General features: G+C 49.2%; 2 protein-coding genes across 2 annotated transcripts; both read right to left on the bottom strand.

The window, feature by feature from the left end:
- Positions 1–2,215: 2,215 nt before the first annotated feature.
- On the bottom strand, positions 2,216–8,196 carry RBM15B (RNA binding motif protein 15B). The gene has a single exon (XM_075183850.1). It carries the CDS (start codon positions 8,079–8,081, stop codon positions 5,886–5,888), a length of 2,196 nt encoding a protein of 731 aa, XP_075039951.1. The 5' UTR covers positions 8,082–8,196; the 3' UTR covers positions 2,216–5,885.
- Positions 8,197–13,673: 5,477 nt separating this feature from the next.
- On the bottom strand, positions 13,674–22,581 carry MANF (mesencephalic astrocyte derived neurotrophic factor). The gene is made up of 4 exons (XM_075183849.1): positions 22,414–22,581; positions 17,175–17,302; positions 14,551–14,692; positions 13,674–14,465 (listed from the first exon to the last, which is right to left on the bottom strand). Exons 1-4 carry the CDS (start codon positions 22,499–22,501, stop codon positions 14,281–14,283), a joined length of 543 nt encoding a protein of 180 aa, XP_075039950.1. The 5' UTR covers positions 22,502–22,581; the 3' UTR covers positions 13,674–14,280.
- Positions 22,582–23,280: the final 699 nt, after the last annotated feature.

The following is a 23,280-nucleotide window of genomic DNA, read 5'->3' as shown; positions in this document are numbered from 1 at the left end:
TGGTTCTCTTCAGTCAGGCTTTCGCTCTCAACATTCCAGAGACTGCGCTGACCAAGGTTGTCAATGATCTGATGACAGCGAAAACTAAACGCCATTACTCTCCTAATTCTCCTGGATCTCTCTGCTGCATTTGACAGTGTTGACCACTCTCTCCTCATACAGACGCTACAATCCCTAGGTCTTGTAGGCACTGTCCTATCCTGGTTCTCATCCTACCTATCTAATCGCTCTTTCAGTGTTAATTTCTCTGGATCCACCTCTACTCCGCGTCCTTTATCAGACCACAAGGCTCAGCCAACTCAAACTCAATGTTTTAAAAAAGTTTATAATATTCCCACACATCAACAGAAGTTACCTACCTGACATTTCTATTGACAACATGACCATAAATCCCACCCTGCAAGCTCGCTGCCTAGGTGTAATCCTTGACTCACAGTTATCCTTTGTTCCCCTCATCGACTCTATATTTACATCATGCTGCATACATCTAAAAAACATTTCCAGAATACGTACATATCTCACTGCAAAAACTTTAATTCTTGCACTTATCTCCTGCATAGACTATTGTAATTCCCTTCTTACCGGTCTTCCCTAAATCAGACTCACCTCTACAATCTATTTTGCACACAGCGGCTATATCGATTTTCCTTGCAAATCATTCTTCCTCTGCTGAACCACTCTGTCAGTCTCTACATCGGTTGTCTGTTTTACGGAATCCAACACAATACTTTTACTAACATACGAGGCCATCAACAAAAGTGCACCAACATACATCTCCTCACTTGTCTGAAAATGTCTCCCAACTCGACACGTACGTTCTGCGTCTCTCTTCCACTCATCACATCCTCCCATTCCCCGTTAGAGAACTTTTTTCCGGCTGCACTCACTTTGTTGAATATATTCCCTCCCTTGCACAATAAGACTTTACTCTTGTCTTCAAGCATTCCCTGAAAATCCACCTCTTCAGGCAAGCTTATAATATTCCTCAACCTCGATTACCCTATTACCACCCTTTACACAAGACAACAAACCTCTGAGCAGCATTGGTGTGACTGCATCATATAGTCACTAAGCACTTTTTTTTATCTTTGCAAGCTGTCTGGACCAATATGCTATATATATATCATATATCAAACACTTATTGTCCCATAGATTGTAAGCAGAGCCCTCATACCTCTCTGTCTGTATTACCCAGTATTGTTTTATTACTGTTTGTTTCCAATTGTAAAGTGCTACGTAAATGTAGATGATGAGGATCATTAAGGGACTGTGAATTAGTACAACTTTAACTATAGAAAATGTATAAAGAATATCAGATGGATGGCTGAGGACCAATCTCTTTTACTTCATCATTTTTATATTGTATTGGAGTCTCTATTCTATACATATGTTTTCCTGCTTCTTACAGATAAGTGGTGCTGAGAAGTTGATCTTTAGGTACAAACTATTTAACTAAAGCTGGCTAGCACACCCCTCTGTCTGCCATTTTGAATCATAGGCTTGATTCCTGTAAACTTTTGGAAGTATATTTACTAAACTGCAGGTTTGAAAAAGTGGAGATGTTGCCTATAGCAACCAATCACATTCTAGATATTTAGTACATTCTACAAAATGACAGCTAGAATCTGATTAGTTGCTATAGGCAACATCTCCACTTTTTCAAACCCGCAGTTTAGTAAACATACCTCTTGGACTCACCTGAATATTTATAATAATGATCTGAACAATTGTTAACATCCAGCACAATATAATGGAATTGAACGATATTAAACTCAAGGACAGTACAAGGTTCTGTCTACGATTTTACCGGCCATTTATTTAACGCATGTGTACAAGGCCAGAGGGCCAAAATTATTGCCATAGACCTGTTAAAGGTTATACTCTATGTTATCTGACCATCTAAGATAAGTTTTCTATGAAAAACTGGGTTTATTTAAACATTATTGCCATTTTAGACCACTAACGATCCTTTTGACAGCTGACTAGTGCTGGTGTAAACGTGTCCATCTACTTAGCATTACCCAAATTTCCTCTGCTAGACACAGACTCTGCAATAACCAACATGCAAATAACTGGTTTGTTTCCATACCAGTATGTCTACGCTTCTAAAACAACCTGTCAATACAAAAGGCAGCTAATTGCTGTAATTGTAATTAGTCTTGTGACTCTACCCTGATTCATGCCTCACATACAATGAATAAACATGACTGCAGGCTTATAGGACAAACCAGAGAGAACCATTTTAATAGACTTCTTCGGTGTCTTTTAGGACAAGGTGGAGCAGATACGATACATAGGAATAAGTGCGAACTGTAAGCTTGTAGACCAGATTGGGCTCTTCAAACACTACAAGTGTCACAGGATACAGAGAGAGCTACACCGGAACCTGAGTGTACACAACATGATGCTGCAATCAGATTCTTAATATCTTTTTTTTTTCTGGTGAAAATAAAATCAAACGTATAGCACCTTTTTCATAACGGACCAGAATTTGGATCTGGACTAATGCCTTTAAAAACAAACTGTGTTCCATACAGAAGAGGTAGAAGTACAGGTGACATGCTGCATTGAGGGAGATAACATTACAGCTATAGGAACAGATTGTTTCTCTGATAATTAAGGTTAGAAAACGATGTACGTTGTCATCAATAATCCCTATACTGCTGCATCTCACCAGCACTTCCACCTGCACTCCATACGGACAGTACATTGTAAACGGTGATTGTACAATAACATAACGACAGACACAATCTTACACAGGGTAAATCACAGAGCGCTCTGTAGAACCACAATCAGTAAATCAGTCGGTCTCACATACACTTTATTCCAACGTGGTTTATTGACATTTTCTCTATACAATCTGGAAGAATGCTGCTGAATATTGTAACTAATGTCTCGGGGAACTGGCACCTAGTGACTCACTCGCGTTCTATGCCACAAACATTGCGGGAGAAATTCCTTCATTTGCATACACAGGTTTACGGTGAGAACATCACATGTAGCAAAAGAAAAGTAATAGATCAGTAAGATAGTAGTTTAGAGCAACCTTTGCCTGTCCAGTTGGCAGAACATGCTGGGACTTTTAGTTCCCCAGCAGCTGGAGAGCCCCAGTTTGCCCAATGACCGTGCAGGACGTTAACACATTTACGTGAAGATAAGAGCATCTCCTCTCCTGTGACCCAAGGGTGAGGCCAAACGGGTGATTTTAGGACGTCGATGATTTCTGACCAGGAAACGGCTGCGGCGCTGAAGATATGCGCAGTTGGGGTAACATGGGTAAATGGAAAACGTCTATGGTGTTATGGAACAGACAGTGATTGCTCTGCTAAGAGCGTATCTATGCTTTATACAGCCGCAGTTTCCTGGTCAGAAGTCCCAACGCTCTGCGATGCCGTTGTGACCGCCCTTAGGCTAAAGATGACAGCAGACGTGTATAACTGAGGAGAACACACATGAAACTCATTTATTCTGGGAAATTCAGCTATTAGGAGCCGGCCAGCAGTCCACATCCAAACTGACCAGGGAAGAGCACTTTGGCTGTCTCATGTGACCGACTGAGCAGCCAGTGGGCAGAAGGCTGCAGAGATATTGGTTCATGGGACGGACAGTCTTTGACACTCCGGCTGCTCAACTACAACTTACATAAAGCAAAGCCAGGATGGCTGGTCCGGGAAACATGAGAGTTGCTGTTCAGCAACATCAAAGTGGCAAAGACTGTCTACAGCAGGGTAGATAACGGCCATTTCAGTCCTCAGGCCAGCAAACCACATCTTGCTTAAGGGGGGTGGACGCTTCCAAACAACAACGCATCTACCCTCACTAGTTAGGGGGTCACCGGTGAAATCAGGGGAGGACTCAAGCCATGGGAGAACATTGAAGGCTGTGTTGGAAGAGGTGTGTATTGAATGTGGCACCTGATTGGTTGAACAGCCAGAATAACGATCCAGTCAGAAGTCGCATTCAATGTACATCTCATCCAAAAAAAAAACCTTTAAATTGAATTCCTGTATAACCCATGGGTTGAGCCCTCCGGCATTTAACACACAACAAAACAGTGGGGTTAATGCAGAAGAGCGACCAGATGAATGATACAAGCTGAGGGGAGAGGACGAACACCACAGAGCAGGTGATGGATAACGAAGAGCTGCTCTCACATTGCGCTACATACTGATCATTCAACCCTAAAGACACACGAGGGCCCTGTCCTGCGCAGACATCCCTGACAACAGCTTAGAGAACCATAATTGGCCACAGAATTGTTAATAAATAAGTAAAATTCCTCTAGAGGGACAACGCCTCGGTCGGGTACAAAATGATAACTGTCCACACAACCTCTGAAAGGAGACGAGACGTAGAAACATGATCAGGGGAGCACGTCTTTCACATACCTCCATCGCGGGTGGGGGGCATTCACACAACCCCCGGAAACTGACCACTGGGTAAAACCTTAATTTTTCTACTTTGTAAATCTGTATAAAAGTTATTTTGGATATGCAATTTTCTACGAATGAATGATATCAACCCCCTGTACAGTTCCCATATTTGGTATATGTCATTCATCTAGAACAGCCAAGTGTCTGATCAGCCTCTGCATATTACTACATACACGTATGGCTTCTGAGTCTTTCATAGGCTACTGTATTATATTTCTTAATTCATATGTTCTGAGCTCAGTTGATATTTTGTTTTTAGAGAGTTTGTGCCCATATTCTGCACACAAGTGTGTAGTCGTTACATATGTAAATAAAATGTCAAACATAGACCGAATTAAAACTACACACAGGTAACTATATAAAACATAGACACACGTGTGTATAGCAGACAGACCACACATGGGTTGAAACAAATATAACCTGTCATGTCTAAGGATATATGAAAATAACCCTCCAGAAGGTAGAAGTTACATTGCGGGGCAGATACATAGATAACATGTACACACTTGGAAAGGTGTAAATATACCCACAGAAAAGCCTACAGTGTTTTATGTGTGATCCTCTAGCAGTGACAGGGTTAATGATGTTTTATCTACAGATAATAAGGGACAGATAGTCTCACTGCACATCATAATTTGTTAATTGTCAGGGTGTGGCGTACTGAGAACTTCATTAAGAGATAACGAGCAGGCTCTGATCCTTGGGGGCTTCTTCTGGTTATAAACAATGAGACTGTAAAGCAACTAATGATACCTCAGGGCCTAGACACCATCCCCTATTCCCACACACATCCAGCATAGACACACAGTGACAGTACGCATTGCACTAGAGTCACATATACATAAGGCACTCACTGGGTCCGCCCACTACAGAGGGATCCAGAACCACACAAGCACACAAAACTAAAAAACAGCGCTAGCCCCCTCCCCATCTGTGACCAAAGAAAACATTACGCTATCCCACCACCGCCCATCCAAAGACACAAAGCAAACTTGTTAGGGGTTCTATGAGGAGCTTGGGAGCAGAACACAGCAGACAAGGTGAAGAGAATAAAAACAAAAAAATATACATATAATCTGTCCAGCAGCATGACTGGGAGAATTCAGTTCTATTCAGACATATAAAAGAGGACCTGATCTGTCACTCTGTTACCAGAGTGATTGCTGAGGAATAACTGGGACAAGACTCCCTACTGTAACCAGCTCTGCCTATTACGTAGCAATGTATCACAGGGGTGCAGTTACTTGTTGCTGTGCCATCTTTAAGCCCTTGAATGCGGAAGGAGCCTGAACTGCATCATTTAAATGCAAAACAGACACCTTCAGTATTTAAAGGGTAAATGCTAACCACACATTTCAGTCACAAATTCAGCCCTGAAAACCATAACAGAGACAGGACAGAGTGGACATTAGCCGGTCTGAGGAGGCCCTCGCGGCCACAGTAACTCTTGGTTCAGGCGCTGTCTTTCACCAGCACAATAATCATGTTCTCCTCTAGTTTGCCTACAGTGCGTTGGGCAGTCTGCTGGTACAATTGGTGGAAGTCACATGGTGGGAAAGCGTACAGCATGCCGCTGGGGTCCCTGCTCTTTCCGCTCCCTCCCACTGGCAGGCTAATAACACCGGCCGCCTGCTTCTGCTTCAGATATGAGACCAGGTTCCTGAGCAGGCGGCGCTGTAAGCCGGGCTCCCCGGGGATTGCCCCTTCGTTCTGTGGAGCCTGACTGGCAACAAGTACGGCATGGCCTCCAGTAGTTCCTTGCCTCACGCGGCGGGTGACCTCCTCTAGCTTGGGCTGATCAAGCCTGAGACGCTGAGCAATTTTGAGCTGTGCCAAACTACCCCCACTGGATGCTGTGCGGTCCCTAAGGAGGGCACTGGGCACATCACGGTCCCCCTCCAAGAAGTGTAGATAGGTAGGAAAACAGCTGTTCTTTAGTACCAGGTGGCCACACCAGAGGGGCGGCAGCGTCCGTCCTTTCTCTACCCCTGGAGATTGTCTTTCTGCAGGGGGCTCAGGTGGCCTTGGATGATGGTTCCTCCTGGGCTGGGGTGGTTCAGGGGTTGGGGGACGGGGCTTGTCCTGTGGTGGGGGGCGATGGTTGTGTGGTGGGGATGGTGGGGTGCTTGGCTCTCTCTCTGAGGGTTCCCTCCTAGGACGATCTGGACTCCTTTCCACTCTACTCCTCCCTCTATCTCCAGACAAACTGCGTCGTCTCCGTCTCTCTTCCCTGGGCTTAGAGCTGCTCCCACCCCCTCGGTCCCCACTCCTGCTCCGTGCACCTTGTACAGCAGTTCTCCGCTCAGAGTTTACCCATCCTGCCTCCACAAAAGGCCTCTCACGATCAGAATACAGAAGGTGCGGAGGAGTCCTATCTCTCACTCTCAGATCTGGCTCCAGTGCTGCCCGATGCCGGCTATAAGCCTCAGATTGTAGCAGTTCATAGGGCAGAGGAAGTGGGTATGGAGTGGGCTGAACGGGGGCGTATCTGGATGCTGCTGCTGCGGCTTCCTCTGGGGTCACTTTTGCAAAATCCACTCGAAGCCTGCGGTCCCCGAGAGGAAAGCCGCGCATCTGTGTACAAGCGGCCTGAGCAGCGTCCAAGCTTTCATACTGAATATAGGCAAAGCTGTCACCTTTCACATAGTCCACCGTACGGATACTCCCAAAGCGGTCAAACTCTCGGGCCAGGGCCGCCAGCGATGTGTTAGGGCCCAGACCTCCGACCCAGAGGCGGGTGCTGGGGTTGGCCTTCCCGTAGCCGATCTTCATGGCGTTACGCCCCAGCAGGCGGCCGCTCATGGCCAGCTTGGCCCGGTGCGCCATGTCCAGGTTCTGAAACTTGAGGAAGGCGTAGGCGGCCCCTTGGCCCCTGGCCGGACGCTTGATCACAACCTCCTCGATGGGGCCGTACTTGTCGAACGCCCTGCGGAGGTCCAGTTCTGTCACCGTGTGGTCCAGGTTCCCGATGAACAGGTTGCGGGTGGCCCTGTGGTCATCCTCAGGGGCCAGCTGCTCGTCGGTGTCGGCCGTGCTGCCCAGGCTGTAGTTGTTGCCCCGGGCCCGGTCCTCGTACAGGTTGTAGTAGGCCTCGGCCGAGGCTGGGGGCAGCAGCAGGTGACGGGGGGAGGTGGAGCGGGGATAGGCCGGCAGGGTACTGAGGGGCACGGGGTCCGGCCTGCGGGCCGGCTGCTGAGTGAAGACGGGCTCCACACGCAGGGGCCGGTCATACAGCAGAGGCCGCAGCTTGGCGTGTCGGGCTTGTCGGGCCTCGGCCGGGCGCCGGAAGTTGATGTAAGCCACCCGGCCCAGCTCCGGGGTGTGGGACAGTTTGACGCTGATGTCCCCGAAGCGCTGGAAGTGTCGGAAGAGCCAGTCCTCCAGCAGCGGCTCCGGCAGGGTGGAGCCCAGGTTACTGATCAGCAGCGTCTTGTACTCCAGCCCCGGGGACTCGGGCTGGCTGGGCTGGAGCAGGGGCCGGGGCGGAGGGTCCCGGGGCCGCCGTGAGGTGGAGGCTCCGGCCTGGTTGGGCCTCTCCCGCCTCCCCCCCGAGCTCTTGTGGTGGCCGCCTCCGGCCTCCTCCCGCCTCTCTCGGGCCCGCTTGGCTCGGCCGGGACTGGGCTCCCCGCGCTCGCTCTGCCGCTTCATGCTGCTCCCGGGGCTCAGCTCGGTGTCCGCGGGGGGCGCGCTCACTCTGCGGCCGCCATCTTCCACAATGAGTCGGGAGGGAGAGCTCCAGCCGTCATCAGGGGGCGCCGGGGGCGGGGCGTGGCCGGACATCGTCACGTGAGCCGCGCGCCCGAGGCCGCCCTGCGATTTGACAGGGGAGGGTGGGCGGGGTGACGGCGGAGTGACGTGAGTGACAGGAGCCGCGAGATTGCCATGGAAACCGTCCGGGCCGTCAGATTGGGCGCCCGGATAGGTCAGTGGGTGCTAGAGAGAAAACTGTCCGCCGCTGGGATCCATTTGCTGAGAAATCTACCTCCATTGAGGGTAATGGAATCGGCTTCACCAAAATGGTGGCCTTAAAGACACAGTACAGTGTGCGGCGGGAGCCGCCCCCAATTAAGGCAGAGTCTCCCTGTCCGTCTAAAGGTGTCTGATGTCCCTCCACTCCCTACTTTACACATAATTGGAGCCCCCCCTCCTCACTGTATAAATAACTGGAGGCCCCCTATTCAACCAGGAGAGAGACTGTGGCCCCAACATCTCCGCAAATAGCATATTATAATGTATCAATGATAATACCCCTCATATACACCTGATAATGTACCTGATACTACACCTGGTAATACACCTCATGATGTACCTAATAATAATTCTAAAGGACTGAGCCTGTCCTGTGGTGGGGAGCAGTGGTTGTTTGGGTGGTGGGAGTGTGCTTGGTTCTCTCCTGGGACCCCAGTGACTGTATTAAATGGAACTTTAGAGTTCATCCCATGAGGGAGGTTCCTCTCATCTGATAAGAGGTATAGTAACCCCCTTGAGCAGCCACAGTGCTGTATGTTTACATCAGCATCTCTCAAACTGGGTTCCTCGGTCCCCTAATACTCCACCAATGGTTCCGCGGGATGAATAAACATAATGTTGGTCCTATATTTGTATGTACAAATTCACCTGTCGACATTCAATACTAATCATTCTGCCACTTATAGCGCATGGGCCGTCTACCGCTGCTTCACTCCAGTGTTCTTAGTACCACCCTTGCTGACTCCTTGCCAAACGCTGCCCGGAACATTCTGTGCCTCTCTAAGCTTCGATTTCTCCACCTTTCCACAGGAGCAGATGACATCGCCTCACAATGGACATAAGACAAATTAATGCTGGTATTTTATTATTATTATTATTATTATTAATCTTTATTTATATGGCGCCACTAGGTGTCCGTGGCGCCGTACAGGGACAAACAAAATTACAATACGAGGTGAGACAGCACAGTACAGTAAACAATAAGCACAGTAACTCAATGAGCTCAACGCTAGGGTAGGGTGAGGGGAGAGTCCTCATACGACGGAGCCCAGGAGGGAGGGCACGGGTGACAGGGAAACTCCCAGAGAGAGAGGAGGGAGCGAGAGGGGACTGGGGGGGGGGGGGATTAGAGGGTCCTCGAGGAGGAGGGCTGGTAGCAGAGTTAAGAGTGGTGAAGACAGGAGGAGAGATGACCCTGCTCAAAGGAGTGTACAATCTAAGGGGTGGGGTAGACAGACAGAGAGACACGGGGGAGAGAGGGAGGAACGGAGGATAACTATGATGGCAAGGGAATTAAGGGAAAGAGGCAGAAGAAAGGGTAGGAAGTTAAGTGGGAGACTGGAAAGCTGTAAGAAAAAGGTGGGTTTTTAAAGCCCATTTGAAACTGGACAGATTAGGGCAAGTTCTGATGGAGGGAGGGGGGGGGGGGAGCTTGTTCCAGTGGTTATTATTTACTTATTTACTTACTTTGTTTCCCTACTACTCAAATATATATTTTTAGTTAAGGTACCAGAAACTTGTATCCCAGCTCTGGAGGGAGGTGGGATATGGAGACGTAGGGGTTCCTCAGTAAGTTCTGTGTACAAGACAGAACCATTGGTTTAGATGACAGTCTGAGTGGGGTTATTAATAGACACAGACATTATAAGATGCCCAGTTTCCAGGTTCATTAATTGTTGATAATTTCCCCTTTTAATAGTTGTTATGTTACAATATTACATGTAGGCTTTTGGCTGCAGCTTTGGTACCCATATGTAATCCAGATTTCTCCCAAACAAGGTGCCTGGATCCTGGTACCAGTTCATATCTTGAATATGATTCCAACTTCAGATTTTTTATTGCTGTGCATTTGTCCTCTTGCTGCATCTTATACTAAATACATCACCTGTCCTTATGGTCATGTTGTTACATGATCAGGGAAAGCTGAATTTTCCCTTGTATACAACACACCTGTATCAGTTACAGAGAGCACAGCAGATCTGGTCATATCAACTCTGCCTGATGATATAAAATCATGTCCTGAAAGCACATGCGGAGGCTGGAACAATAAAACTATTTTTGGAGAGAACCATCTGCATTTCTTGACCTTGCAGTCTGTACAATTACAATGTGATGGAATTGGGGGGCTCCAGATTTGTCACAGGAAACCCCAGTGATGTCACCATGTGATGTCACTAGGGGTTTCCTCCAGGTGCCATACATGGGCCCTTCATTGGGACAGCTGCATCAGCCATCCAATCCAAGGCAGTGCTAATAGATCCAAGCTGACATGGATCTTAATTAAATACCTTAATATATATATATATATATATATATATATATATATATATATATACACATACACACAACATCTTTATGTGCCACTAAAGGTCCGTTTTTAGCAAACTTTAGGGGATCGGGGAATTGCTGCTTGATCCAATTTCAGTCGAGCTTCAGTGGTCAGACAGAGGGCCTCACGTTTTCTTGTACAATACTCTAGTACAGAGAGGAGTATGTGGTTGACTCAAACTGATTACAATGCTGCAAAACAACCCCAAATCATCACTTCACCACCACCGAACTTGCTGGTTGATAGTTATCTGTAGTATTCAGGTTTGTGCACACAAGGAAAGTAAGGGGGGGTGTGGGATATAGAGGGGTGATACATATGGTGAGGTGAAGGTAACACACTGGAAAGATGGAAAGCTCAGTGGGTAAAATCTGCTAATTTAGCTGTAAACGGCAGAAGTGACCAATTAATATACTGTTATGTAACAAAATGGGATCTAGGATAGTGATCGGATGGCAATGGATGATCTGGTGGTTTAAATGGAGGTAGGAAGACATCAAACTGTATAATAAGATGATGATGAAAACAAAGATATACAAAACGGCAAATTAGTAAAATATACTAAGGGGATTCAGTAATCAAATGATGTAAAGGTTGTACCAACGTATTTACTACAGATTGTGGCTTCCTCATTGGGTTCATCATTCCTTTCTCTGCATTAACATCTCCAGCCGGTCTCTAATCTCCTTCGCACCTCTCTTTCCTCTCCTTTAATTATCATTTTCCAACATTCCCAATTAGTTATAATAATCCTATCAACTCACACATTACTTTCCTTTTCTCCAGTCGTCTAGTGCCCCTATCAGTCATCCTGCCTCCCGTACCTGTCTGATCATCTACAAAGCTAAGTAAGCTCTCTAACTCTAATCATTATACCTCAGTGTCTGTTGTTATTCCTTTACTGTTTCAATATTTCATAATTGTACAGCCAACCGCAGTTAAGACCGAGACAATTACTTCTAACATACGGTAATTCCCAACTGCTGACCTCAAAACCTTCATTACCTCCCTACAGTCCAGGTTTTAAGGATATCCATGCTTGAACACAGGTGATTGAATCAGAATAACTGAGGCAATAAAATCACCTGTACTTAAGCACAGAGATCAGTAAAACCTGGCTTGGAAGAGAGTTGGGAAAACACTGCTGGATTGTGTATATAGGACAAGGGCAGATTCCTAACGTGGCCCCATCATCCTCATGTAAGTCCTCAAATAATAATATATGTGAACAAGGTAGTTACGATTAAGAAATGTATTGTATTAAATTCAATAATACCATAGGAACATTGCAGCAATATGTATTTTAGGTTTAGTTTCTATTAACATATATTAAAAACTAAAACCACAAACATATATTTTGTAGGCACTCACTGCAGCTTTAAGTCTCTATTGTTCTGTTAGATTGGGGATTCCATATTGCACTTTATATAGACTGCAGACTACACCACACACCGTCTATATGAATATGTCACTGGACAGGTGGGAAGTTGCAGGATAAGTCCAGGATGTAGGAGTACAGGACAGTCCATGAGGCAGTATGATGATACGTAGCGACTCTCCCCCATTATACTGCTATATGCACCATTGTCAGCAAGGGGCTGACACCAGCAAATAAGGACGATTCCAACCGAACCAATATAAATAAAAATGATGTATTTTTTGTAGTAAGATAATTGTATACAACAGATTATATCTCCGATAGCATCGCTGCAGCTTCTGAATACCACAAACACCAGCATGGAGAATACCCTCAGCTCAGACATTAAAGCATTGTCACATTATTTTTTATTGTTGTTTTTCTCTTTGGCGGGCGAGGGGTTAAGCAGATGTCTCATTTAATATACTGCTGAAGCCCATCTCTCCAGTGACCCCTGCTGGAGACAGTCTGTAGTGGCACTAGAGCAGCTGTTATATTCCTGTAATATAATGATATAGAGCTCTGCCCCTAACCCAGGGGCGGATCTAGACTCTTGATATACGATATACCCGGGGCCATTTTAGGGGGGGATTTAGGCCCGCCCCCTTTTTGATTCCTAAGGCTGCCGGCGGCTGCACACTTTGTGCAGGTCCGCTCGGCAGTGGCAGTGTGCTGCCCCGCTGCTCTGATTGTGTTTAAAACACAATCAGAGCAGCTGGGCAGCACACTGTCACTGCTGAACGGACCTGCACAGTGTGCAGCTGTCGGCAGCAAGCCCCTGCTAGGGGGGGGGGGGCGATCCGCCTCTGCCCTAACCCCTCTAACCTCCCAGGACTTGCCTTGTTTCATACCGTAAATCACAAACCAGCCACTTCTGTGCACAAGTAAACACAGCGGAGACGGACGATCTGTCTGCAGATAATGGGCCGGAGGTTCCCGGCAGAGAACGCAAACTCTGCGCCATCATCCTCGTGGGTGTCTCCACCTTCTCATTGGTTTCTCTGCAGATGGAGGAACCAATCAGATGAAGGGAGGCAGGGAAAGCAGGAAGCAATGCTGCAGCTGCTCTACATGTCAGACAGCTTTATTACCGTGAGTGTAACACCATAAACTACTACTGCGTCTTATAGTAAATACAGAGTAACCACCAACTTGTCATCTCCATATTAAACAATATTCATGTCTGGAAAACATTAGGATTTAGGTTTGTGGTTACATGTCCCCTGCCTGATATGTAACTGAACAATGCTGCATTATAATGAACAAACACACAGATAATCAGAGGCACAAAACCTGCTCTGGATGTTCCCAGACGTAGCACCTACCCCTGTCCCCAAGTACAGAATGGGAGAGATGACCTTTCTACGGTAATATAGCAGAATAAATGATGTTGAGATCTAGTCTGATGGGAGAACTGGGTGTTAGAAATTAGCCAACTCATTTGTATGTTTTCTGAATCGCTATTTTATCTTTGTTCCACTTACAAGTTTATTATTAGAGGTGTTAAATAATACAGAACAGCAGATATGTATAACGGCGTCATTCAACAGAGAGAGTAGCCTTTAATAGAAACCTAAATAGTGATCAATGGAGACGAGACCCCCTCCCCCGAAGGCATTGATGGCACCTACAGTATACAGAGTGCAGGAGGAATCTCTCCTCGTGTAGTAAAATACTGACTTCAGATGATGTCCAGCGGAACAACCAGTAACCGGTAGATAGCGCTACTTACAGTGATGCGCAGTCCGTTTATTGAGGTACAGAGATGTGGAACATGCAGCCCCACAGCTGCTCTCAGGCACCACTAACACGGTCAGCACAGAAAGACCAGAGCGGATTCTTTTATTTTCATAGAAAAAAAATACCACTCATAAAAAGGAAAAAAGGTGATAAAAAAAGGAAAAACCACTGCTGCCGAAACAGTGCGAGAGGGACAATAACTTACAAGAAATTGTATATCACAAAAGAGTGTCCCACTTTTCTGCAATCTCCTGCCGTCCGGGGATTCTCCAGACTAACCAAAACAAGGGAAAAAACATAACCTATTCCTTAAAAAAGTAAATGAAACTAGGATTCAGGATCAGTCTACTCGCTGGCTCCTGAGGTCAGAGTCCGTGCACGGCACCTCGGGGTCAGAGGTCAGTCCGTGCACTAGCAGCTTTGGGTGCGTACTTGGGCATCAGCTCGTTGATCTTGCGGATGTAGTCGGATTTCTCGGCACAGCCCTTGCAGTTCTCTCCCCAGTCATCCAAAATTTTCTTCAGTTCCTTCACCCTCAGCTTCTTCAGATCCACTTTGCTCAGATCAATCTGTTTGTCTGTGAGGAGAAGGAATTGGTTACACTCTGGCCCAGCGGCTGCAGCCCTCACCGGTATAACCACCGCACTCACACTCACACTCACCGTATTTCAACTCGCAAATCTGTCCGTCTTTCTTCTTCAGCTTCTCACAGATCTTCTCAGGTGGGATGTGGTTGCTTAGTGGCTTGGAAACCTCATTGGTAATCTTAGTGGCAGCATCACTGGTTGCCCCGATATAATAGCACTGAGGAAGACAATGTTTAGGAGGATATTAATAAAACAGGTGCTAAAGATTCCTGGAAGCACGTCTCCCCCTACTGGCCACTATTAAAATAGCAACATCATCTGATAGCTGCATTTATAATAAGTAATTGAAACGCTTGGCTTATAATAGGACCAATGAATTGGTCTAGAAGTCAGAAATGTCATCTCACAGAGGACCAAGTTTCTCCCACTCAAACAAACTAACCCAATGTACCCACAATGCCCTCTCTAGCTGTGACATGATTGCTGGTTAGACATACGTAACACAAGTGCCTCACACCCAGAGATATCCTGCACTCAGCGCCCTGTATAACGTTCTGTCACCTAACCAAAAGTAGGGATCAGCATTTACAAAAGGGAAGGTGCACCCCCCAAATCTGTTGTGGCTTTGTGCACTTACCCATGGCTCTGAATCACTAAGATGTTGTTCAAACCTAAATATAATAATCTGCGTTTCACACGCAGTATATCAAGCTGTAATGACATCAGTCAACTGAAATGTCCCAACCTTGCACCCGTGGCAAGTACTGTACACGGATACTAACAGGAATATATCTCAATATACTTCTGCACAATATATGTTTCTGTGTGTTGCTGCATCGTCACTACATAACCAGAGGCAGCATTACAGAAGGATGCAGATTTGTGTAAATGTACTATAAAGGGGTTTGGTACTTGGCCAATTAATGTACCCTGCACCTATGTAGTAAATATAGTTACCCTCCAGAGATCAGGACATCTCTCTACCGTCCTCCACTGACAAGGACTGGAATAGACCGATGTGATTGGCCCCTGGCTGCAGGTACCAGGGTGGGGCGGAATTAAAAAAAAAGGTGTTGCTGAAAAGCAGATTTATTTCCCAAATACATTCAGATGTATTTGAATCAGAAATAAACATTTGTAATTACTGCCCCTATCTATAACATCTACAGGGGCACAGGATACATTTCTTTTACATTATGCAAAGTCACACTACATCAGTGTCCTCCCCCTGTTTGCACAGAGCGTCCTTGACTCTCGCTCCCAGCAGAGAAATTGAAAAAGATCTGTGACAAATACATTTCTGTTCTACTTTTCCTATCAGAAAATGTTATTTTAGGACAGTAATTCCACCTTACACATGCAGTAGAACAGCAGCACTCAGCACCTGTACATATGGATCCCCTGCGCACATTTCTGCAATTCTGTGAGTGATCAGGACGTGTTTTAATAGATTCACTTTAAACATAAAAACAAAGTTAGTAGTGCTAACTGGTACAGATCGTCCAGACAGTCAGTATTACTGTATACAGAAATATAAATACAAAGTGTTCATCATGTCAGGCTGGTATAAACAGTATAAACCAATGTTTATAATTCCTGATCATATGCCGAAACACAGACAGAAGAAAGCAGAAAACAACGTTTCAGATGTATCCGTGACAATCAGTAGCAAGTGATAGGTGGCAACGTACCAAAAAGATATAAATAAACAGCTTATCTGTATCAGAGGTTCTTGGAAATGAGCTCCAGTCAGAGTATATAGCACATACGGGTCTCTGGTGTCTGCAGTCGCCACACTGTCAGCTCGTGTATTCCGCTGGTTTGAATGTAAATATCCGCCCAGTCCAAGCACACGGAGCGTAGCTATGCAGGGGCGCGGGCTACACGCTGCTCTCTTTTTTTTCTCAATTAACTTTATTGCACAGGGCAATGCACAATACAATGCTATATATCTTTTTGGTACGTTGCCACCTATCACTTGCTACTGATTGTCACGGATACATCTGAAACGTTGTTTTCTGCTTTCTTCTGTCTGTGTTTCGGCATATGATCAGGAATTATGAACATTGGTTTATACTGTTTATACCAGCCTGACATGATGAACACTTTGTATTTATATTTCTGTATACAGTAATACTGACTGTCTGGACGATCTGTACCAGTTAGCACTACTAGATTTGGCGCCATCATCCCTCTTTCTATATTTACAATACTTATTTCTCGATCGGAGTACCATCCGAAAATTAAGAGGGAGGCTGCCTACTCTTATGAAGAATAGTGTACACTAAGATTGGTGATCTATATTATTATTCACTCTCCTATTTCGAGTTTGAGCGCCAGTATTTATTATATCTAATAATAAAAACAAAGTTGTTCATCTATAGAACATACAGTATAAAAACGTAAATAACAATATTGACACTGAGAATACGTTGTAAAATGTAAAGGCTAAATTCAACCTAAACTAAAAATATAGCTCAGGGTGAAGTTAAGAGATAAAATAAAATACTAAATGTTGCTAAACTGCACTCTGGCGACCTCAAGCAAGGGATGGTCTCCGCTCGGGATGGGGGGGGGCCTTGTGTGCCAAAGCCCCTCCCCTGCGATCACATGGCCTTGTAACCCCACTGCCCCTCTCCCCTGTGATCACACGGGCTCGTAACCCCACTACCCCTCCCCTGCGATCACACGGTACTTACAAATCTGTTCTCTTTTCCTCTGGCGTCATCGCACGACTTCAGCAGCTCTTTCTCCACAGCAGCCGGCATAAACTCCACATTATTGTCTTTCAGGGACTGATAGAAGCGAGTCAAAAACGACACACAGACTGTAAGAGGGAACACCAAACCGGTTACACTGCGTCTCAGTGATGGAGAGAGATACAATATGGTGTGGAGGTGATGTACCTTCCTGCGACATTACTAGGACCAATGTATTAGTGATGAATGACAGAGAACACAGGAATCATCCCCCAACACACATCTCCCGGTCCCACTTACACTAACCCCCCCTCCTCCCTAACATCTCCCCGGTCCCACCAACACCAACTCCCCCTCTAACACCTCCCCGGTCCCTCTAACACTAACTCCCCCTCTAACATCTCCCCGGTCCCACTAACATCTCCCCGATCCCTCTAACACCTCCCTGGTCCCTCTAACACTTCCCCGGTCCCACTAACACGTACTCCCCCTCTAACATCTCCCCAGTCCCTCTAACACTAACTCCCCCTCTAACATCTCCCCGATCCCACTGACATCTCCCCGGTCCCACTTACACTAACCCCCCCTCTAACACCTCCCCGGTCCCTCTAACATCTCCCCAGTCCCACTTACACTAACTCCTCCTCTAACACTAACTCCCCCTCTAACATCTCCCCGGTCCCTCTGACATCTCCCCTCTAACACCTCCCCGGTCCCTCTAACACTAACTCCCCCTCTAACATCTCCCCGGTCCCACTAACATCTCCCCGGTCCCTCTAACACCTCCCCGGTCCCTCTAACATCTCTCCGGTCCCACTTACACTAACTCCCCCTCTAACATCTCCCTGGTCCCTCTAACACCTCCCCGGTCCCTCTAACACCAACTCTCCCTCTCACATCTGCCCGATCCCACTAACACTAACTCCCCCTCTAACATCTCCCCGGTCCCACTAACATCTCCCCGGTCCCTCTAACACCTCCCCGGTCCCTCTAACACTAACTCCCCCTCTAACATCTCCCCGGTCCCTCTAACATCTCTCCGGTCCCACTAACATCTCCCCGGTCCCACTAACACTAACTCCCCCTCTAACATCTCCCCGGTCCCACTAACACCTCCCCGACCCCACTAACACTAACTCCCCCACTAACACCTCCCCGCTCCCACTGACACCTCCCCGGTCCCACTAACACCTCCCCGGTCCCTCTAACGCTAACTCCCCCTCTAACATCTCCCGGTCCCACTAACACCTCCCCGCTCCCTCTAACACTAACTCCCCCACTAACATCTCCCCGGTCCCACTAACGCTAACTCCCCCTCTAACATCTCCCGGTCCCACTAACACCTCCCCGGTCCCTCTAACATCTCCCCGGTCCCACTTACACCTCCCCGGTCCCACTAACACCTCCCTGGTCCCTCTAACACCTCCCCGGTCCCACTAACACCTCCCCCTCCTCTAACATCTCCCCGGTCCCTCTAACATCTCCCCGGTCCCTCTAACACCTCCCTTGTCCCTCTAACACCTCCCCGGTCCCACTTATACCTCCCCGGTCCCACTTATACCTCCCCGGTCCCACTTACACCTCCCCGGTCCCTCTGACATCTCCCCGGTCCCTCTGACATTAACTCCCCCTCTAACATCTCCCCGGTCCCACTAACATCTCCCCGGTCCCTCTAACATTAACTCCCCCTCTAACACCTCCCCGGTCCCTCTAACATCTCCCCGGTCCCTCCAACACCTCCCCGGTCCCTCTAACGCTAACTCCCCCTCTAACGCTAACTCCCCCTCTAACATCTCCCGGTCCCACTAACACCTCCCCGGTCCCTCTAACACCTCCCCGGTCCCACTAACATCTCCCCGGTCCCTCTAACGCTAACTCCCCCTCTAACATCTCCCGGTCCCACTAACACCTCCCCGGTCCCTCTAACATCTCCCGGTCCCACTAACATCTCCCGGTCCCACTAACACCTCCCCGGTCCCTCTAACGCTAACTCCCCCTCTAACATCTCCCGGTCCCACTAACACCTCCCCGGTCCCTCTAACACTAACTCCCCCACTAACACCTCCCCGGTCCCACTAACATCTCCCCGGTCCTTCTAACGCTAACTCCCCCTCTAACATCTCCCGGTCCCACTAATACTAACATCTCCCCGGTCCCACTTACACCTCCCCGTCCCTCTGACACCTCCCCGGTCCCTCTAACACCTCCCCGGTCCCACTAACATCTCCCCGGTCCCTCTAACGCTAACTCCCCCTCTAACATCTCCCGGTCCCACTAACACCTCCCCGGTCCCTCTAACATCTCCCGGTCCCACTAACATCTCCCGGTCCCACTAACACCTCCCCGGTCCCTCTAACGCTAACTCCCCCTCTAACATCTCCCGGTCCCACTAACACCTCCCCGGTCCCTCTAACACTAACTCCCCCACTAACACCTCCCCGGTCCCACTAACATCTCCCCGGTCCTTCTAACGCTAACTCCCCCTCTAACATCTCCCGGTCCCACTAATACTAACATCTCCCCGGTCCCACTTACACCTCCCCGTCCCTCTGACATCTCCCCGGTCCCTCTGACATCTCCCCGGTCCCTCTGACATCTCCCCGGTCCCTCTGACATCTCCCCGGTCCCTCTGACATCTCCCCGGTCCCTCTGACATCTCCCCGGTCCCTCTGACATCTCCCCGGTCCCTCTGACATCTCCCCGGTCCCTCTGACATTAACTCCCCCTCTAACATCTCCCCGGTCCCTCTAACATTAACTCCCCCTCTAACATCTCCCCGGTCCCTCTAACACTAACTCCCCCTCTAACATCTCCCCGGTCCCTCTGACATCTCCCCGGTCCCTCTAACATTAACTCCCCCTCTAACACCTCCCCGGTCCCTCCAACACCTCCCCGGTCCCACTTACACTAACCCCCCCCCCCTCTAACATCTCCCCGGTCCCTCCGACACCTCCCCGGTCCCTCTGACATCTCCCCGGTCCCTCTGACATCTCCCCGGTCCCTCTGACATTAACTCCCCCTCTAACATCTCCCCGGTGCCACTTACACCTCCCCGGTCCCTCTGACATCTCCCCGGTCCCTCTGACATCTCCCCGGTCCCTCTGACATTAACTCCCCCTCTAACATCTCCCCGGTCCCTCAAACACCTCCCCGGTCCCACTTACACTAACCCCCCCCCCCCCCCTCTAACATCTCCCCGGTCCCTCTAACACTAACTCCCCCTCTAACATCTCCCCGGTCCCTCCAACACCTCCCCGGTCCCACTTACACTAACCCCCCCCCCCCCCCCCCTCTAACATCTCCCGGGTCCCACTAACACTAACTCCCCCTCTAACACCTCCCCGGTCCCACTAACACTAACTCCCCCTCTAACATCTCCCCGGTCCCTCAAACACCTCCCCGGTCCCTCTGACATCTCCCCGGTCCCTCTGACATCTCCCCGGTCCCTCTGACATCTCCCCGGTCCCTCTGACATTAACCCCCCCTCTAACATCTCCCCGGTGCCACTTACACCTCCCCGGTCCCTCTGACATCTCCCCGGTCCCTCTGACATTAACTCCCCCTCTAACATCTCCCCGGTCCCTCAAACACCTCCCCGGTCCCACTTACACTAACCCCCCCCCCCCTCTAACATCTCCCCGGTCCCTCTAACACTAACTCCCCCTCTAACATCTCCCCGGTCCCTCCAACACCTCCCCGATCCCACTTACACTAACCCCCCCCCCCCCCCCCTCTAACATCTCCCCGGTCCCACTAACACTAACTCCCCCTCTAACACCTCCCCGGTCCCACTAACACTAACTCCCCCTCTAACATCTCCCCGGTCCCTCAAACACCTCCCCGGTCCCACTTACACTAACCCCCCCCCTCTAACATCTCCCCGGTCCCTCTAACACTAACTCCCCCTCTAACATCTCCCCGGTCCCTCCAACACCTCCCCGGTCCCACTTACACTAACCCCCCCCCCCCCTCTAACATCTCCCGGGTCCCACTGACATCTCCCCGGTCCCACTAACACTAACTCCCCCTCTAACATCTCCCCGGTCCCTCTAACACTAACTCCCCCTCTAACATCTCCCCGGTCCCTCTGACATCTCCCCGGTCCCTCTAACATTAACTCCCCCTCTAACACCTCCCCGGTCCCTCCAACACCTCCCCGGTCCCACTTACACTAACCCCCCCCCCCCCCCTCTAACATCTCCCCGGTCCCTCTGACATCTCCCCGGTCCCTCTGACATCTCCCCGGTCCCTCTGACATTAACTCCCCCTCTAACATCTCCCCGCTGCCACTTACACCTCCCCGGTCCCTCTGACATCTCCCCGGTCCCTCTGACATTAACTCCCCCTCTAACATCTCCCCGGTCCCTCAAACACCTCCCCGGTCCCACTTACACTAACCCCCCCCCCCCCCTCTAACATCTCCCCGGTCCCTCTAACACTAACTCCCCCTCTAACATCTCCCCGGTCCCTCCAACACCTCCCCGGTCCCACTTACACTAAACCCCCCCCCCCAACATCTCCCGGGTCCCACTGACATCTCCCCGGTCCCACTAACACTAACTCCCCCTCTAACACCTCCCCGGTCCCTCTGACATCTCCCCGGTCCCTCTGACATCTCCCCGGTCCCTCTGACATTAACTCCCCCACTAACACCTCCCCGGTCCCTCTAACATCTCCCCGGTCCCTCTGACATCTCCCCGGTCCCTCTAACACTAACTCCCCCTCTAACATCTCCCCGGTCCCTCTAACACCTCCCCGGTCCCTCTGACATCTCCCCGGTCCCTCTGACATCTCCCCGGTCCCTCTGACATTAACTCCCCCTTTAACACCTCCCCGGTCCCTCAAACACCTCCCCGGTCCCACTTACACTAACCCCCCCCCCCCTCTAACATCTCCCGGGTCCCACTGACATCTCCCCGGTCCCACTAACACTAACTCCCCCTTTAACACCTCCCCGGTCCCTCTGACATCTCCCCGGTCCCACTTACATCTCCCCGGTCCCTCTAACACTAACTCCCCCTCTAACATCTCCCCGGTCCCTCTGACACTAACTCCCCCACTAACACCTCCCCGGTCCCTCTAACACCTCCCCGGTCCCTCTGACATCTACCCGGTCCCTCTAACACCTCCCCGGTCCCTCTGACACCTCCCCGGTCCCACTGACATCTCCCCGGTCCCTCTGACATCTCCCCGGTCCCTCTAACATCTCCCCGGTCACACTCACACCCCCCTGACTCACCCTCGCAGTCGCCGGCCTTCAGCCCCCTCCCCCCGCCGGGCAGGAGGAGCAGGATCCCGGTGACGGTCAGGGCGCACAGAGTCCTCATTGTAGATCCCGGAGCTGCTCTCACACTGCGCTCACCGGCAACTGCAGCCCAGCTTCTCCTAGCAACCACCTTCCGCCTCCGCTCACTCCCTATTGGCTAGCCATGACAGCCGGCTTCCACGTTGCGTACACTGATTGGTCAGCTGCTACTGCCCGTTACACGTCCCGCGCTCCCATTGGTCGAGAATGAGGACACGTCTGCCACGGATGTGGGATAGTTGTCGCCTGGTGATTGGCTGCGGCGTGTAGACTCATGGAGCGAAATGTCGCCTGGGAATGCGGAAGTCAGGCGCCATCTTCCTTAAGGGCAAATATATTGCTGTAAAATAAATATTAGTATTAGCTTACTGCCTGTAACAAGCTCCGGCGATCACTGTGGTCTGTGGGAGTACAAGTCCCTGCATGCCGCGATGGTACCAGAGAATGCTGAGACTTGTAGTTCTACAGGGGGGCTCTGGTTACCTCTAGATTACATCCCACGTACCTAATAGCAGAGCTGGCACTGCCGCGGGAGACATTACTGAGCGCCGCTCCTGACACGGACCATAAACGCTGCGATTTTCCAACTTCTGTAATCGCATTCATAGTGCGGGGTTCTCAGTATCCTTATTTGTGGAACCCTCGAGTCACCCCGATATGTCAATAACTATATGACTATACCCCGACGTCCTGAACACAGGGGTAATACTGCTCAGGGATGTAGAGGGGGATCCTTAAATTGTTACTATAGTCACATTCCTGTTACTGTTCTATTCATATCTTCTATATCTGTTATAGCTT

Source organism: Mixophyes fleayi, chromosome 8 (assembly GCF_038048845.1).
Source record: "Mixophyes fleayi isolate aMixFle1 chromosome 8, aMixFle1.hap1, whole genome shotgun sequence".
In the NCBI taxonomy this organism is placed as follows: Eukaryota; Metazoa; Chordata; class Amphibia; order Anura; family Limnodynastidae; genus Mixophyes; species Mixophyes fleayi.
This window is presented reverse-complemented; position numbering and strand designations above follow the sequence as displayed.